We start from the raw sequence: 18,557 nt of genomic DNA on the forward strand, positions 1-18,557 counted from the left end.
AAATAAATTCGATAAAACAACCATCTGGACAAAGTTACATTTTCATGCCGTAAAAAATGTCAACCCTCTCTTCTTTCTTGGAAATAAATAACTATGTGACGTTAAAGTGACAAACCTAAAGACAACTACCGCCCAATTCTAGCATCTTCTGTAGCGCTACGCCTGTGATGCAATTATGGTAAAACGGCTAAATAGATGATAGCGTTAATGGAAGGGGAGGAGATCAAATCTGCAGTCAATGTCAGTCTTATACTCGGCGTCTACATCCAGACTGCGCTGAGCTGAAGCTCCAGCGGGAGGAGGAGAGCTCCGCGCTGGGCCCTCAACGGGGGGGGGGGGGGGGGGGGGGGGAGCAGAGCCACGACTCAGCAAGTCAGGAACGCTTCCACTTTTGTCCGGAGGGCCGACATCAACACAAAATACAATTTCCTTGTTGTTGGTTTAGAAGAGACAATGATTATTTTAAAAAATTACATTTTTATTTAAATGACCTGTGTGCCTTTGGAGTGATAAGTAGTATAGCAACAGTCTGGCATTATGAAAAAGTCTGAGAGATATTTCAAACAAGATTATATCTATTGTGTAGACATCCACCTAGTCAGACTCATTATTGTGCAACACACTGAATGAAAACAGGACAAATACCACATCTAAATGAAACAACACGCATTAAAAGAGTTGCTTTCTCGCTAATTGTGCTTTCCTTCAACACCATTACATTCACTGGGTTTATGTAAAAAAAAAGCCTACAGTTCAACTTATATCAAATGTTTGTATAAAATATATTACATGCTACATAGAAAATTATTAGTGATAATACTAAAAAAGTGCTTTTACAGTATAATTCAAGATGTACAAGATGGGCATATATATTCACAGGTATAGTGTGGTAGAGGTTGCTGTCGTCTCATCTCACAGGTAAGCATCAAATGTGAAGTTAAGGTCGCATGGACAGAAGAACAGGCTTTCCCCCAAGCAACCTGTATTGTTAGCAGCACCGTCCCTCCACCACTTGAGTCACCTGAGCCACTTGAGTCTCCGTCTCACACTGTCCACATACTGAGGTACGGGGTTTGACTTTACAGGAAATAGTCTCACATTCTTCAAAGTCCTTGTCTTTCCAAGGTGAACCCAAGCCGTTTGAACACAAAGGGGTTGGTGGACGTGAGGGTTTAGCAGACGGTGTGGTGCGGCGACAAGGGGCTGTCCGGGGTCTCGGTCGGAGACAGATCTGAACTTGAGCTTTTAAACATGGGCGAGATGTGGAAGGCCTGAGAAACACACAAACGCACGCGATCAAGCCGATGTTTAACAGACGTTGACACACTCAGGCAGCGGAGGTTATACTGACCACCCAATAAGCAGTGAGGGCTCCCTGTATGTAGCCCGTCAGCACGTCGGACGGGTGGTGCCTGTGGTCCGAGATGCGGGTCAGACCCGTGTAGACCGCCAGCAGGAGCAGGAAGAACTGCAGGGCCGGCCTCAGCAGCCGGGCTCCGCGCCACGTCAACCGAGCCTGAAGGTAAAACTGCGTGGGAAAACGAACGCCTTGTTTAGAGCGCAGAAAAACGGGGGCAATATTTGTTACTGTGATTTAATTTTCGTTGATACCCAATCACAGTTTCCCTCCTTAAGCCTGTTGCCTGCACCCTCCAGATGTGAGGAACTCCTCATGTATGTCTATGGGATTTACCTTGTTAGATTATATTTATTAGTACAGACTGATGCTAAACTCACCGCTCTGCTCCATCAATGTGTTATCTAGTAAGTATAGAGTGGATAGTCATTTGACTACAACCCCTAGTAACTTGATTTTAGGTTAGAAAGAGACACAGTTGGGTAGAAGACAGGGCATGTTTATGCATCCTTGGGCGACTCATTAAAAAATGTTCTCAATGAGTGAATTGTTTTTCACACTGCTTTTGCATTGATGAGCATCGCGCGTTTTTTCTTCTAGTTGAAGCGTTTTCTTGTTTTTTTTTATTTTAATTAAATATGGAGACCTGTAGGTAAATTAATGCAATACCTGAGATTTCAGTAAAAAATGTTCATTAATTCAAACTGGAATATTAATTATCAGGTAGCATGCTGTTAAGGGTCAGTGTTAATGTTAGCACTCGTTGGGTGGTTGCCTAGCAACTGTATAAAAACAAGTTTTTTTTGTGTGGAGCACATAATGTTACCAAACAAATTTGCACTAATTGAACTGCAAAGACTTCAACACATTGAACCCGTTGGTCCCTAAAAGTGTAGGTTGGGAATGAGGCGCAATGTGTTGAATATCGAACAGAACGCATTTAATGAAGCTTCCATGGCCTGTTTTTCATCTTACCTTTTTACCCTTTTTTAACAAGCAAGCCAAGACTTCCCACACATTAATATGCTGTATGCGCACATGTATCAGGCACTTGCTCAGGGACACTAACAGAGTGCCATAAACACATACAGACGAAGCAGCCTGCACACACACACACACACACACACTCGCACAATAGAGGAGAGCAGTGAGGCAGGGAGGCGAGGTCACACTCCTCCCACAGCAGAACAAAGCTGGCTCTGTTTGTCCCATTTCTCCTTTTAGTCCCTCTCTTTCTCCCTCTCCTCTTTCGTTCCTTCTCTTTCTGCCACTGACTGGGCGGAAGATGGCTCCCAGGTTCATTCATTCCCTCTCAGCATTTTATCAAGAGATGGTAATTGGAGATACAGTAAACCGTGCCAGCGTGTGTGCGTGGGGGAGAAAATGTGTTATTGTTTGATTGATAGACGGGTGGATGGATGATACTCACGGCTAAATAGAGCATTGTGTACATCGCAAAGGAGGCGTGACCAGAGAAGAAGGACTTCCTAAAAATATGGAGAGGTATTTAGAAAAACGTAGAAAAAAAAGCATAATAACACTGTACATTAACACACACACACACACACACACACCTGGCCTCCTCCTCCAGCCGGTGGTCGAGCTGGCGGCAGGTCACTGTTGCGACGTAGGTTCCAGGTGTGCAGTTAAGGGTCGCGTAGGTGACGCCGCACACAGACAGGAAGTGCGGTCGCAGCCGCCCGACACTCAGCTTGGCCATGTTGGTCAGTGATTGGCCGACACAGCAGCCGAACAGGAAGCAGCCCAGCTCCTTGTACAGACAGGACACGTACAGGTTCCTCACAAAGGCCTTGGAGCTGACGCCTCTGAAGCGCACTCGGTAGCACTCCCCGAGGGCGATCTGTGGGTGGACACGTGGTCACGAGACATTCTCGTTGCATGAATATGAAGAACCGCGTGGGGAGTTCACGAGGACCAGTACTCACAGTGAGGCCAGTGATGATGATGCCTCCCGTGATGAGCAATTCATCCGGTATGGCCTCTCGTTGCAGATAAGGATAGGCGATGCTGGGGTCCCCGCACATGAAGCCCCTCCTGTATGGACTCATTGCTTTCAGCTCACACGCAAAGAAAGGGATGGAAGCTGTAGGATGACGAGAACGCAGATGACTTGAGAACCCAATGATCCGCAGTGGGAGCGTAGACATTCCCCTCCGGAATGGGAATGTGGAGACGATGCGTGTGAGGAGGAAAGAGGCGCAAAACAATGGGCTGCAAAAATGCAACATCTGTTGAAACATCTGTATCCAGTGAAAATAGGTGTCATACATCTGCGCAGACGAGGACTGAGTGTCATTTGAAATATATAGTAGAAACATGTGGTTCAGTACCAATTGTATTGAGCCTTCATGAGGTCTAGCACTTGAGTTTGCCCCAAACCTTTATTAAAAAGACTCGTATCCTGCCCATCAATCCTTTCTTACTCTGTGCTTACTAGGAAGTGTTGGGACACTAAACTGAGACTGGAAAATGGTTAATTGCCTGCTAACATTAACATGTCACTGCCATTATGAGCAATGTTAGCATTTAGCTAAAAGCAGTGCTGTGTCAAAGTACAGCCTCAAAGGGCTGATTACAGGGTTTTAGACTCTTAACAAAAGCAGCCAAATGTCTTTAAATTGCAATGTTGACTAACACACACAGCAATGGAAGAACTCTGCAGAAATAGTGATAGAAAATCCGGTTCTTTTGAAGCCAACTTTCAGAATGTGACAACGCTTTCTGTATCAGTACTCCAACAAGGAATATAGTTTTAAAGGACAAAAACAGGGTGGAAACTATGCTTTGAATTTGTGTGTGTGTGTGTTTGCCTGTCTGTGTGTCTGATGATGAGAAGAGAAAGAGGGGGTTGTTTGTGACAGCTCTCTACCCCACATAACAAGGAGCAAACGCTACAGCAGGACAGAACCAGCCTCACACTGTCTCTGTTTGTCTCATGAGTGTCCCCCCCCCGCCCCCCATCTCTCCCTCTCCGTCTTGCATGCCTGCACACATACAGTAGAGAAAGAGAGAGTCTCATGTCTGTTGTTATTACAAGCTACCTCTCCGTCCAGCTTTTCCCAATTAGCTGACATTACATAACCTCTGCTACTATAGGGACCATTGCAGAGAGCAACAATCTCTCTCACACACACACTCACATACACGGTGGATCGTGCATGTTTTATATATACCAAATACAATTCCCCCTGGCCCGGCTCTACCCTGAGAACTAGAGGTTGTCATGGAAACTGTAGAATTCCCTCGGCAATGCACAAAGCAGCTGGCACGGAGCGCTCGAGAGCGAGCATAAGTGGAGAAAGGAGAGCCAGGGATACATGTAGACGACGAAAAAAGTTCCTTTTTTTCTTTTCTTTTCTCCTTCTGTGGATAAACTTATAAGGCTAATTTGTTTCTCATACTGTGAAGGCCCACATGCCCGATCGCCAGGCCCGGATAGTCCCGGACTGTCTTTGTTGACTAAATAAAAAGGGATGGAAACGAAGTGGAACATTCAGCAGAGGAACTCTGGGGGAATGAAAGCCAGTGTTTATGGGAGCTGACGCCCGTGAGGATCAGGTCACAGGTTTGTTTTGTCTGACCAACACAATACAAGACTAAAGACATTCACAGGTACAATCACAAGACAACAGCAAAGAAAATCCTCGTAAATTGAGAGGTTGGAGCAGAATACACAATTGCTTAAAAAATGACCCAAACAGTCCATTGATTAATTCCATCGACTGTTTTATCAGCTTTAAATACGCATACATGGCTAAAAGAAAATTTTACTTTCTATGCCGTTCACTTAACAAAATATACAAAACACTTTGCTGCAATCCAATGCAAACAACAGCCACCAAATCACATGGACTTAATGCATTAAGTCCATGTGATTTGATGGTCACATTGTATCAGAACTTGACAATTATTCACTTATTTTATGCTGTTTACTTGGGATGAATGACACTATACGGGTGCTTTGGTTGTGTGCGTTCCTGATCCACTTCAATAAAGAAGGTTACTAATGAAGCAGCAGTACTTTTGATGTGTATTTTGATATTTACCCAGGCAGAGGCAGAGGAGATCCAAACCGATCAGAAGTTTTCTTTTGGATAAAGCCGGACCAGTTATCTCTATGAGTCTCTTCCCTGTGCCGGTCTCCATCCCCATCCCCGCTGCGGCCAGGCTGCTCTTGTTGTCCGTCAGTTTGAGCTGCAGGTCCGCGCTGGAGACCACGACCCCGGCGCACTGAGCCCCCAACTTATCCAACATGACGATTGGCTGCGGCCGGACGCTCGGAGGAAAGAAGTTGTTGGCATCAGAAACGTCAGGAGCGCGCGTTGAAACACTCACTCCGCGGAGAGACTGCAAGCTAAGCACTTGCACAAGTTGACACAGTATTTAAGGTCCCCCCCCCCCACGCCCGCCCCACGCCACGTGCCGCCTCAATTTAAAAGTGACCTGTCTTTTTTAAGCATTTTGAATTTCATCACAAATTCTGCAGGGTTCGTCCTCACTCGCTGCAGGAGATTCGGACCGCGGTGGAGCGGAGAACTCTCTCTCTCTCTCTCTCTCTCTCTCTCTCTCTCTCTCTCTCTGAGTGACGGAGCGTGGAGCTGAGAGCGATACTGTTTTCCGTGTGGATATTTCCACTAGTTAATGTGGAGAACCTAGAGAGTTTGTGTGGACTTGGTTTTTAGAGGTCTGTGTTTGTGCAGTGCGCGTTTTTTGCGGCTGATCGGCTCGCGCTGGTCGGCGTGCTAAACGCCGCCATGGACCTGACCCGACTGACGCGGAAGCACGGCGTTAAGGTTCCGCCGGGCTTCCCGTGCTCGGTGGAGGACTGCAGCCTGGCCGTGGGGGAGATGGTCGGTCACGGCAGCGTAAAGTCCGCCGCCCGCATGAACAACGCGGTGGTGATGTTCATAGACAGCGTGGACAAAGCCAACATGGTGGTGGAGAAGGGGATCGTGGTGAACGAGACGTTCGTGCCCGTCCTGCCTCTCGCCACGCCAGCGACCCGAGTCACGGTCTCTAACGTGCCCCCGTTCATCAGGGACGAGATGTTGACCAGAGAACTGTCGAGACACGGGGTGGTCGTGTCTCCCATTAATAAGGTGTCCTCGGGTCTCAAATCCCCTCTCCTGAGACACGTGGTATCTCACAAGAGGACGCTCTACATGATCCTCAACAAGAAAAACGAGGATCTGAACGTGGTGTTCAAATTAAGGGTGGATGGGTTTGACTATGTGATGTTTGTCAACTCTGACAGCACGAAATGTTACCGGTGTGGCAGAGAGGGACATCTGAGCAGGACATGCCCAGAGAAGACCTCTACTGGTCACAGCCAAGGTGGGCAGGAAAGACAAGAGGGGACAGTTGGGGTCCAACAGGGAGGTGAAACGGGGACAGGTCAAGTCCAGGAGGGTGCAGTGAGTGAGGGGGGGGGGTGCAGAGTCCAGCTGGTGGAGAGAGGGACTGACGGGGTAAATGAAGACACGGGTGGGGCCCAGCAGGTGGGGCAGGCGAGTGACGGAGTGAATGAAGGGGTGAGTGGGGCCCAGCAGGTGGGGCAGGCGGGTGACGGAGTGAATGAAGGGGTGAGTGGGGCCCAGCAGGTGGGGCAGGCGGGTGACGGAGCGAATGAAGGGGTGAGTGGGGCCCAGCAGGTGGGGCAGGCGAGTGACGGAGTGAATGAAGGGGTGAGTGGGGCCCAGCAGGTGGGGCAGGCGAGTGACGGAGCGAATGAAGGGGTGAGTGGGGCCCAGCAGGTGGGGCAGGCGAATGAGGAAGCAGACGAGGTCCAGCTTGCGGGTCAAGGGGGCGTAGGGATGGAAGAAGGGGCGAGTGGGGTCCAGCAGGTGGGTCAAGGGAGGCAAGAGGAGCCGGGAACGGGTTTGGGGACCTACATTGAAGGGACCCTGTCCACGGACAGCGACATGGACATGGAGGGAGAAGAAGAGGCGTTAAAAGTCCCCCGCCTGAAGAGAAAGACGGAGAGCAGAGGGGGCTCTCAGGCCAAGAAGGGGTCAGGGAACAGAGAGACAGAGGGGGGAGGGGCAGCAGGAGCGGAGTCTTCTGCGCACAGCGTCTCCTCCGGCGAGACGGCCACAAATCGGTACAGCGTGGGCAGGGTGAAACTCTTCCTGAAGACCACCAAGAACATGAAGGGGATTAAGCTGGAGGACTACTTTCCGGATATGGAGAAATTCGGTCGTACTGCTCGGGAGGGTGCGAGCAAACGAGGCAGTTCCCGATACACGCAGCAGGAGGTCTTCCGGCTGCGAAAGATTGTCCAGAAGATCAACAGTGGCAACGAGAGGGCTGCTGGGGACTGAGTGGGGTACCGGCGGAGGTGAGGAGCCAGTGACCAGATGGACTACCAGTTCATCGGCGGAGTGGGCGGTGTGCGTTGATGCTGCAGAGGAGCCTGGTGTGGACTGGCTGATAGGAGAGCGTGGCGTTCTTCTGTGTATTGATTGGACCTTTATGTCATCAGGCATTATTCTTGTTTGTGTTTGTTTTTTATAAGAAAATAAAGGTTTATCAAAATCAAAAATCTCTCTCTCTCTCTCTCTCTCTCTCTCTCTCTCTCCCTCTCTCTCTCTCTGTTTTAGCCAATTAGGTCATTCATTAAGGGTGTGACGATCAGTGCGTCAAATGAGAGAAAGCCACTCACATACGCCATCCTTCACCATTCCCATTGATTGTATGACTTTTGCAAAGTTTTAAAACTTTCACAAAGTTATTTTTGAGCTTAAAGAGAAAGATTTCAAATAAATACTTTTACTGTGAGTTGCAGGTTCAATACATTTAGGCCATTTTGACTGACTTGTTTCTGTGCTGGAAAATAATAACATTTGAATTGTAACATTTTAAAATGAATTTGCTTCTTGAAGCGTTTTACTCATGCTAAATAACACATTATGTAGTTTACTTTAATACATTTACATTACATGTCATTTAGTTGACGTTTTTATCCAAAGCGACTTTCAATAAGTGTGTTTCAACCAGCTACAAACTGTTAATGCAGATTACAGTGAGAACACTTCCATAACAGCATAATTACTTTTCTACAAAGTGCTACTGAATTACTTTTTGCATTTTTTGCATCAAACTGTTGTTATATTAAAGTCCAATGCCGGAAGCTGTAGCTGCTAGTTTTTCACGGCATGTAAGAGGGAACTTTTTACGCTTACGTTTAGCAATGCTTTACAGATCAGTTACAAGCCAACGATCAGCGAGTGTTTGTATTATCATTCACACAATTAAAAACACACGAGAAATTCATTGCTTCAAATGCTTAATAAAAAGCAGCGCAGATTGAACCACGCAGCCCTGTTCTGTGATATATATTTCTTTTGGTACAAAGATGACCTTTGGGTGAGGGTCAACTTTGAATAACGTCTTACATCATCAATAAAGCCACTCCCTTATTACTGTGACCCTGTTACATCATTTTTACTTTTTGTTTCCTTTCATTGGGAGGTGAATGATTAGTTGTAACATGTCAAGATCATGATTATATCAGTTTAACAACGTCACATAACTTTCACAGCAAGTTCCTCTATTGACTCGGCCAGTGTTGGGGAGAAAAGGTGAGTGTATTGAAATTAATTACAACTGAGCCCTCTGCTTCAGGAGGTAACAAAAGAAATACCAGGGGAGGATTGATTGCTCTACTTTGCTGATGGTAAGCAATTTTTTCTTTTTGTAGAGAGAGGAAGGGAGCGAGAGAGAGAGAGAGAGAGAGGGGAAGAGTGGGAGTATGACGGAGTACTTGTACTTTTCGAATTGTGAAGTGAAAACATCGACAGTGACTTCCCCGTGTAAAAAAGCCCAGCTGGTGGTTATTTTTGTTGAAAAATCCCATACGTAATCCTGACCCCAGAATAACTCTGGACACAGAAACTGTGCACACTGTGCATGTTACCTTGTGAGTGACAGGTTGCTGCCCCGAGCCGAGACGTAAATGACACGACAGCACACGCCTACGACCGATTTTCCTTTACTGGTTGCAAATAACTAAGACGGCCACCATCCAAATGAAACACTTGAGGCTGTGATTTCTTTTCTTTTGCAAGTGAATTAAATATGAAATGTGTGTTGTGGTCAAACGTAGAGGAGCACTGACCAAGCTTGGTATTTTGACACCTAGGGAGTCCCAACATGTGGCATCACTTCCTCTTATGACACGAAGCAGAGGCCTCGTAGGACTCTTGTTTTCCTTTTACCAACAGGTTTGTGAATGCATCGGCATATTTGTGTCCTGTGTGGGTCCAAAGTAAATGGACCCCGCCCCCTTTACCATGTATTCCACTTATACATCCCATTCTATATTTATTTATTTGTTTACTAACCTGTCATATGTTCCTGCATGCATGCACATGTTTTGGTAAGTTGGAAGGAGCTTGCACAGGCACTGGGGTCCGCTAAGGGTCCTTTTTAGGGAATGGAGGTGTAGCTGTAACTGGGCGCTGATGCGCACTTCTCACCCTGTGAACGGAGAAATAAACCATTCTTCTAAAAACCAGCGCACACCTGTATGTCTCGTATTTCCAAGTGTGCTACGCCTGTCAAGACAGGTAAACCCCGGCCCGCACACAGATCACCTGCAGCACGAGGTTTAGCAACGTCTCTTCAAAGCGTGTCATGACAAACAAATACGCTGCAGGTTTCGATCAAAAGTTGCTTTGTTAAGCAAATGTGGAAACACTTGAGGCGTGTGGTCATGTCTTTTGTGCTTTTTATAGAACCACATGGGATTAGTTTCATTAGGGAACAGAAGACCCAGGGTTTCTCCCTGCAGGAGTATCTGACCTCTTATAAACTTAATGTCATGTTTGTAATACTAAATGCTGCATTCCTCATTTTGTGTGTTTCAGGCTGACTTCCCCGCATCTGTCACTCCCACACACAAACAAACCCCCTGAAGTTTTCCCACCGTTCTTTCTCAGATGTCATGCTGTTGTAATTGCTGAAGCTGTTTTTTGCATCATAGGGTCACGGGTTATGTTTTGTGGGAGAAGTGAGCACGTCGGTCAAAGTGAAATGTATTTATGCATTTTAAGAAGAAAGGTCTCAGTGAAACTCTAATCATGATATACATTATACAATAAGAATAGGCTGAATCTATAAATATATGCCATTGACAGAACTGACGCGTTGTTTCACATTAGTGTGGTGAGTTATGTTTTTGACATTGACATACATTTTTTTTTCAAAATGTTTGTTTTCAAAATGCCTGTACAGCGACTTACTACAAGTGCAAGTTCAACGAAACGAGTTTGCCGACAGAAATACGCTTGTTTTCCTTGTGTTGTGAACTCTGCTGTAACATTGTTTAATTGTGCTTCTGTGCGACTCACCGCCGGCCCACTCCTCTGGTCTCTTTTAGTGTTCCATTCCGATGTCTTACACTTAATAGTGCCGTACTCTCTTTGCTAATGCCGCTGTGGCTCATGGTGTAGGTCCTCTGTAGATGCCATACAAATACCAGGAGTCCATGATTTTCCCAGCAGATGCACTGGGACGCATTCAGGTCAGAAATACCAACTTAACTGAAGTATCAACTTCTGACTCGCAATCGAGGTGCAGCACTATTTCCCTTGTTTGCTGCTATGAGAGAGAGGAGCTCATGTTATGATATGGATTAAACTGTCTTGGGCCATGGAAATAACATATTCTTAACTTCCCCACAACAAAATGTTTACTTGTCGAGGACTTCTGGAATTTTAAGGGCCCTTTATTAACCACAGATGTGAATAATGCAATCTCAGTGTGTTTCTCAATAATTTCCCGCTTAACAGCAGCGTTGCAGCACTAGTTCCTGAAAACTACAATACATAACCTCAATAACTATGAAATCTGTTTTTTATTTCTCAACCTTACGTGACAATGCACTTGAGGTCATTCTATATATGCAGCTAAAACGTAAGAGACGGCATTCATGTGCTGTCTTTGTAAAATTTCCATACAAAAAGCTTTTGTACTTTTTCCGTTGTCTGTGTTTTGACATTATGATGAATAAAAGTTAACAACTGTATATTACATTTTTAAGTACGAGCCATTGAAGAGCTGCAATTTCGTTAGAGAAACTAATAAACTTTGAACATTTGATATCCTGGTTGTTGTTTTTTGGATAGCTTTATGATCGAAACCAGAGGTACCGTCCATCCGCCGTCCTGCCTGCCACCACTCACCACATCGTCATAACTCACCCTTTAATATACATATACAGTATTATTAGAAGATGGTTTGCATTGACATGTTTCTTTTTTGGTAAATAGACAAAAACATCCAAGCTCTTTATTATAAAGTTTTTTAAATGAGTTAAAGTGAGCTTGCTATCAGTTGGAAAAGCCTTTTGTAATTTCAATGTTCGTTATATGACACTTTTTCCGTTAGAATCAATCACTTCACATGATTTGAGAACCAATCTGGGATTTGTAAGGGATGTCTGTCTCATGCTGGCTGATAGAGGCAAATGACCCAGGGAAAAACTCAGGACTATACAGAAATTGCATATACCGTAGTGTCAGTGCTACTCTGTGTGTGTGAGTGTGTGTGTGTGTGTGTGTGTGTGGGGGGGGGGGGGGGGTGGGGGGGGGGGGGTGTTGCAGGATGCATATCAACAATAAGGTGCCTCACCAGTCGGTGGTTTCGCAAATAAGTTAAACATCTCTTCTTGATAAGGGACAGTGCACCTTCCACCGGAGAGTGGGCTGTCTGCCAAACATTCCCTCATAGGGCGAATACCCCATTGTGTCATTCCTTGTACAATTGTTGGCATGTACGAGAGACTTCACAAACATCAAAAAAGACAGAGGATTTACGTTTTGGTGGCGGTGCCGTGCTGCCAGCTCGCGCTCAATCACCAAAATTCAAAACTTGGACTAGAGGGCCATGTGCAGAGTTGTCACGATACCACAATTATGACTTTAGATGCAATACCTGCCACAGATATCATGATGCCCGACACTTACGATGCAATACCGATACCAGAATGCACGTCATACAACAGAGAAGTTCCTGGATGCGTTGCTTTTCAGTGCATTCCGAGACGTTTAGTGTCAGCCGTGTGCGTCCTATTGACCGGCAGGCCATCATAGACATATGATATTCACTCGCAGGCCAGATATAATCGTACCTTGAGTTTGACATGTCTGGGCAAAAGTGATCTCATCTCACACCTAAAACAACGTTATACTGACGGAAGAGATTAAATGAGTAAAGAAGATGGAAACTTGTAGATCACAAGGAATCTATCAGTGAAAGCCAGCCGTCCCTGTTGGAGACTATCAACGATAGCTGTGCTATTTACTTTTTGTTCAAAAAGTGAATACCCACTCACCCCCTATCTCCCGACACACACACACACGCACACACACACACTCGTCAAACAGCGGGGAAATCCATGTTTATGCTCACTTGGATAATAGCCAGGGCCTGTGGCAAAAATAATGCGCGACTAAGAGAGCTTGTCATCAGCGTATGAATGGGAGTGAATGGGTGAATGATGTCATGTAATGTTAAAGCGCTTTGAGTGGTCAGAAGACTAGAAAAGCACTTTACAAGTACAGTCCATTTACTATTAACTGTCAACACCATCACACCTCACACGCGTCCTACAGCTGGGAAATCCATGCTTTTGCTCACTTGGATAACAGCCCTGTGGAAAAAATAATGCGCAACTACGAGAGCTTTCCTGATGATGAAATACTAACTGTCAAAACAATCACACCTCACACATGCACACCCACACACACGTCCTAGAGCGGGGAAATCCATGCTTTTGCTGGCTTGGATGATTGCCAGGGTCTGTGGCAAAAATAATGCGCAACTACGAGAACTTTCCTGATGAATTACTTACTGTCAACATGTTGTGTTGAAAAATGAAGAAACGCCAGACAGACAGAGGGCATCGCAGAACTAAAGGTTAAAATCAAATGTATTTAATAAAATAGATGGTGTTGTGGTAAAAAGAACATCTCAGCTGAGGAGCCGCTGGTCTCAGCAACCAACAGGCCTCAGGTCAGTCCTTTGACCCCCCATAGTGCCCGTCTGTTGTCTCCACCAGCGAACTCCAGAACAATGGTTCCTACAGGTATTTATAACAATGCTTAAAGGTGTAAAAGTTAGTGTCCACACCTCTGGGAGTGGTCTTCTGGTGAGTTGTAACTGGGATGTCGAATGGCCCTCAATCATAACTGCATTGGTATTATTCTATTACAGTTGCAGAATTACAGTGGTTTTAGAATATTGTCATTACTTTATTGATTACACAGTTCCAGAATCATGGCTGTATTCTGGTGTACACTATATGCATTTTATTCATTTTATGAACCGGGTCGTCAGTTTATTTCTAATGTCCTACAAACACCATCACACCTCACACGCGCACGCACGTTTCTTTTCTGCATCAAGTAGACCAAGAAAAATAGGCTACTTTTCTAATTACGCCACCAAGAGCAAATACGGTTTTCATCATCGCCACTGTGCAACTTTTGCCAGGCGCGTCTAAGCGGAGTGAGCAGCGTGTCGGAACAGGGCCCGGCGGTGCCGCAGGGAGCGCGTCTTCTCTCCCTTTCGTTTTCCACGGCGAGCCGCTGCGCGTCGGCCGCTCTCGAGGCCCCGATGGAAAACTTGCGCGTCTGCTTTCCTCACTTAACGTGAAGCACAATGAGTGGGCGCTCTAGCGAGACGTGTGCGCTGGGGAAATCCATGACTTCCGCATTTTCCCTGCACGACTGAAAGTCTGCGCTAAAGTTCGGCGCACTATAAAAAGCCACGATGGAGCTGACAGTCATTCGCATTAGGACGCGCTTCGCGAGGACGGAGAGAGGACTATCTTTAAGGAGTCGGAACCTGGAGTTGTACCACTGCCAATCGAAGCCTCTCATCCGCAGGAGCGAAAGAAAAAAAAAAGAATACCGGAAAATACCGGACGCGCTCGGTGAATCTCCGCGCAGCTCAGGCACCTCACCGCCGACGGACGAGGCACCGCGATAAACGAGATGGACGAAGAGTCTCTCCAGAAGAGCGAGCGCCGCCGTGGAAGCTGCCTGGACGTTTTTCTCGTCACGTCCATCATCTTTCTGTTGGTGACGGTGACAGCCGGGGCCGCTGGAGGAGTGATGGTGGTGATGCGTCTGCAGTCCAAACTGCAGCCCCAGTCCCCGTCTTTTCAGTTGGATACGTCAAACACGAGATCAAGAGACACCCCTGATCTCGGATACAAGGTAGACACAAGATTCAGAACTTTTGTGCTATTTTCTGGACCTGTTTATTTCCATCTTTCTGTCCTGTGCACTTTTTAATCCACTTTGTATTTTCTACCGTTTGCAACAGATGCAGAACTTTGTCTATGTGCAAGCCGTCTCAAGTAAGTTCATTTTATTTACTAAACACACGAATGGCACATATTTATTAGGGGAGACATTGTCTGAATTTTCTACAAAAATACAATATGTAAAAAATATAAACATCATAATGTTAGACTCAAGGCAAGACAACACTGTAAAGGAATATACTAAGAGACCTGTTCTTTAACTTTGTAAACATCCTCCTAATGAGATGTGTTGTCTCCTCCTGCAGGCGAGTTAAATAACTCCACCATGCAGTGGGCTCCCGTCAACCTCGATGCTCAGACTTCTGTTGGAAGCAACTTCTTATTTGACGCAGCGCAGCATTCGCTGATGGCCAAGAAAACAGGGATCTACTTCATATACATCGATCTAAACCTCACGTGCACCTACAAGTGCAACGGGGGCCTCCTCAGCGTGAGCGTGGGCGACAAGCTCACCTGCAAGGTGGAGCTTCCAGAAAAGGCAGATTCAACACCTGTGACCAGAAAGTGCTGGACAGTGAGCGAGCTGAAAGGTAACGTGACTGAGCAGAGGCTGCTGAGTCAGATGACTGTGCCGGAGAAGGCACTGAAGTACTGGAGACTGGAGCAGAGTGGCTCTGGATTTGGAATGTTCCTCGTGGCCTAATGTGCACACGTCCAGTGTCATGCTGCTCTCTTGAAAATGCAGATGTGCCCCCAATTCAGGGGAAATGGACAGGCGATGACATATTCAAAGCTATGACCACATCCAATGCAAACTAAGATGATGGAACTTGGCTGGCTTGGGATCTGAAGAGGAATCACATTCATGATGATGCAAATAGCTTGTGGAAACGACCCGGCATTTTGCCTTATAAAGTATCTTACTTATTTATCATATTTATAATATATGATATGGAACTATTTAATAATATGGAACTATTTATGTACCTGTATATATATTTATTGACATTTATTTTGGAGTGGATATCACTACATTACTATTGAGTTTGATCCGACTACATTGAGTCAAGCGTGATTTTATATCTCTTTTTCCATTTTATAAATGGCATGGAGCATACCGTAGTTGTATTATGATTTTAGATCTTGTGTGGTGTACGTTTTTTACACACTTCTGGCAAACGATGAGTATCACTGATGACTAACGCTCTGCATTTACAAAATCTCTGATGGGGACAAGATGCCACAAAAATAATCCTTCTTTTGTTGTGACGAAGATATCTATGATATGTTGACACATGCATTGGAGAAAAAATGGTTTTGAAAGATGTTTAAGTCCTATGGACAAACTACACATTGTTGAATGTATTTTTTTTATCATGATCCATATTAAACATGACTATGGTGAAGGCTGACTTTGTGTTAATAGTAGAAACATATGAGTGTCAAAGGGATTGTGAAAAAGCTTTCAGTGGAATTTTTTAAACATGCATATGTAAGGGAAAGTTCCTTTGCTGTTGCGCAGCACATACCGGGAACTGCATAGACATCACTTCCTGTTTATTTACCACAGTGTAGCTTATGAACATATGTAGCTCAGCAAACAAACATGATTACACCTCTTTAGTGATATTACCCCACATAAAAACAGTTAACTGCTCTTACGATTGACAGGTTTTGGGTTTCATTGTCTCTCAGGACACTGACAGTAAAAGGCTCAAATATCTAGGAAGAAATGTTGAATGCTATTTGAAGGATTATAGCTGGTTTAATGAGATCATTACTTATGAAGGGTGCAACTGTACAGTGAGCTTTTTAAATGGAATTTCCTCCATTAAATTTATTTATGGCAATTCACTGATCAAAAATATTGTCTCCTAAACTGAGAACAATAATGTGAACATAATACGACAAAGACTATGATCCTGCTGTTAATTGTGGGGAAATGTGTTTGCGCAGAAATTAAGTTAATTTTATGGCTATTTTATTTTCAGTAAAAAAGTGATATGCTTAAGTGATGTCAATATGTATTTGTTTTTGAAAGAGAAACCTAATATTTCATAGTTTTTATATTATATTGCAATTAATTTAAAACAAAGCAGGTACAATCCATTTGCGTGAGGCATGAGGCCTTCAATGTTCCTACATCCGCATTTGACACTGTTAATCATGGCATTCTTTGGTCCAATTGCACAGCTACACTTTTCCTCAGGTACACTTAAATGGATTGAATCCATTTGTCCACAGGCGTCCCACTAAGATCTGTCCTGTCCTATTTTGCTTTGGGTGAGTTCACCTTGAGAGCCTCTGTGTCGCGTGTCAACATCACTTGATCAGCAGTTTTATTCTCACTTTTTTCATTGTTTGTGCAAGCATCGTAAAGCGTCAATATTATTTAACATCTTAAATTCATTGTTATCTTCTGTTTTTATTTTGTAACATCTGCCTGTGGGGACTACAGATGAAAAGTAGCCTTTTTGGCTAACTCTGGGAAATTTAAAGAAATGTTTTATTAACATGCACTGTATCAAATAAACCAATAAAATAAGGCGGCTCAACAGAAAAGGTTTGGGAACCACTGCATTACTTGAAGTCGTCAAAAACAATATCCTGATATCAACAATGTATGCCATGCATATATTAGTTGATCATGTGAAGGTGTTGTTTATAGTGATAAACCGGGGAATAATCACTCAAAACTGTTATTACTACTATTGTGGGTAATTTAGCGGCTAAGAAGACTATTTCCTCTATTGGGTGGTTGAAACAAAAACAAGGTAAAAAAGGGAATATTTTACTGACATTCATCATTAGGTAATGACATCAAAATAAATGACAATGTTGCTCTATAACAGCTGCATATATAAAAGGAAACTATTTGCTAAAAGGTTTTCCGTATTGATCTTTAAGGGCTTGATGTGTCTGTTTTGTTCATGTTAGAAAATGAATACTCAACACCGATGTAAAATCATCAAAAACAGGACATTTAATGTTTGCAAACAGGAGACAGGGTTGACATACATACAAGTCATGCGCCAAGGTCTTCTTTTCCAGCACCCACATATACACTGGGATGAGGTATGATAAACAGGAAGGTGCTGCGCACGCACAATGATCTCATTGTACAAGCCGTCATGTTCTTTATCCTGAGACATACATCTGATCATTATGAGACACCGAGTGACCTTCTGGACACCGGACACACACGTCACACAGATTTCATATCCTGAGCGGTCATCTTATCTCAGCTGACATGTCATACACCCAACTTATTACACAAATGATTGTCTGAACCCCCCTTCTTGGCATGACATTATTTGCAGTTTTTGCAACAGTTCACATCTCGTTTCAAAAAACCTCTGGTGAGTAATGCCGAATGTAAACCTAAACATGCAGGAACATAAACGTATCTCAAAACTGTAAAAATGTACAGCAATTGAAAACATCAACCAGATTAAGTGTCTTTTAATGCAATGCTAAAGTTGCATCTTGTTGCACGCAGGTACACAGATGTTTATCTACATCTCGGAGCAGGAAATGACCCAAATATTTCAGTAGCTTCTGTGGTCAATGTCTCCTCCCTCCTTGTTCGGTTCCCTGTCTGTCTGGTTTCCTTCATCTTCAGGCTATTGTCATGTGTTTCCTTTACCGCACAAATTCACTGGACAGAATTCCCTCGTTGGTTGCCAAACTCTCCATTACATTTCTCTGTACCTCATAGGTCTTTACATTTAACACCTTGCTGCAGTTTATACAAAACTTTCCACTGTCAGAACAGCTGAGTCAGCAACTCTCACACTCCATCCTCTCTTCAGTCGGTCCTTACTCGACCACATCCTGCTCTTCTCTCTCTCTCACACACACACACACACACACACACACACACACACAGTAAGATGTGTTTTATTA

At 44.6% G+C, this 18,557-nt stretch overlaps 2 protein-coding genes across 2 annotated transcripts; one reads left to right on the forward strand and one right to left on the reverse strand.

Moving 5' to 3' along the window:
- Positions 1–460: 460 nt before the first annotated feature.
- Positions 461–5,962, reverse strand: LOC120824879 (phospholipid phosphatase 3). Its single transcript, XM_040186016.2, has 6 exons — positions 5,425–5,962; positions 3,304–3,461; positions 2,932–3,218; positions 2,787–2,844; positions 1,352–1,528; positions 461–1,271 (listed from the first exon to the last, which is right to left on the reverse strand). The coding sequence occupies exons 1-6, from the start codon at positions 5,630–5,632 to the stop codon at positions 1,173–1,175; spliced, it is 987 nt and encodes a 328-aa protein (XP_040041950.1). The 5' UTR covers positions 5,633–5,962; the 3' UTR covers positions 461–1,172.
- Positions 5,963–13,880: 7,918 nt separating this feature from the next.
- LOC120825776 (uncharacterized) lies at positions 13,881–17,213 on the forward strand. Its single transcript, XM_040187594.2, has 3 exons — positions 13,881–14,601; positions 14,711–14,744; positions 14,957–17,213. Exons 1-3 carry the CDS (start codon positions 14,377–14,379, stop codon positions 15,352–15,354), a joined length of 657 nt encoding a protein of 218 aa, XP_040043528.2. The 5' UTR covers positions 13,881–14,376; the 3' UTR covers positions 15,355–17,213.
- The last annotated feature ends 1,344 nt before the right edge of the window (positions 17,214–18,557 follow it).

Source organism: Gasterosteus aculeatus, chromosome 9 (assembly GCF_964276395.1).
Source record: "Gasterosteus aculeatus chromosome 9, fGasAcu3.hap1.1, whole genome shotgun sequence".
Classification (NCBI taxonomy): domain Eukaryota; kingdom Metazoa; phylum Chordata; class Actinopteri; order Perciformes; family Gasterosteidae; genus Gasterosteus; species Gasterosteus aculeatus.

Bases quoted from the DNA above. Each gene is read 5' to 3' on its own strand.
- LOC120824879 (XM_040186016.2), bottom strand. From the start codon at position 5,632: ATGTTGGATAAGTTGGGGGCTCAGTGCGCCGGGGTCGTGGTCTCCAGC. The intron at 1,529-2,786 runs GTGAGTATCATC...TTTCCCACGCAG, and splicing joins ACACAATGCTCTATTTAGCC to TTTTACCTTCAGGCTCGGTT. The intron at 1,272-1,351 runs GTCAGTATAACC...TGTGTTTCTCAG, and splicing joins CCCTCACTGCTTATTGGGTG to GCCTTCCACATCTCGCCCAT.
- LOC120825776 (XM_040187594.2), top strand. From the start codon at position 14,377: ATGGACGAAGAGTCTCTCCAGAAGAGCGAGCGCCGCCGTGGAAGCTGC. The intron at 14,602-14,710 runs GTAGACACAAGA...CGTTTGCAACAG, and splicing joins CCCCTGATCTCGGATACAAG to ATGCAGAACTTTGTCTATGT. The intron at 14,745-14,956 runs GTAAGTTCATTT...CTCCTCCTGCAG, and splicing joins CTATGTGCAAGCCGTCTCAA to GCGAGTTAAATAACTCCACC.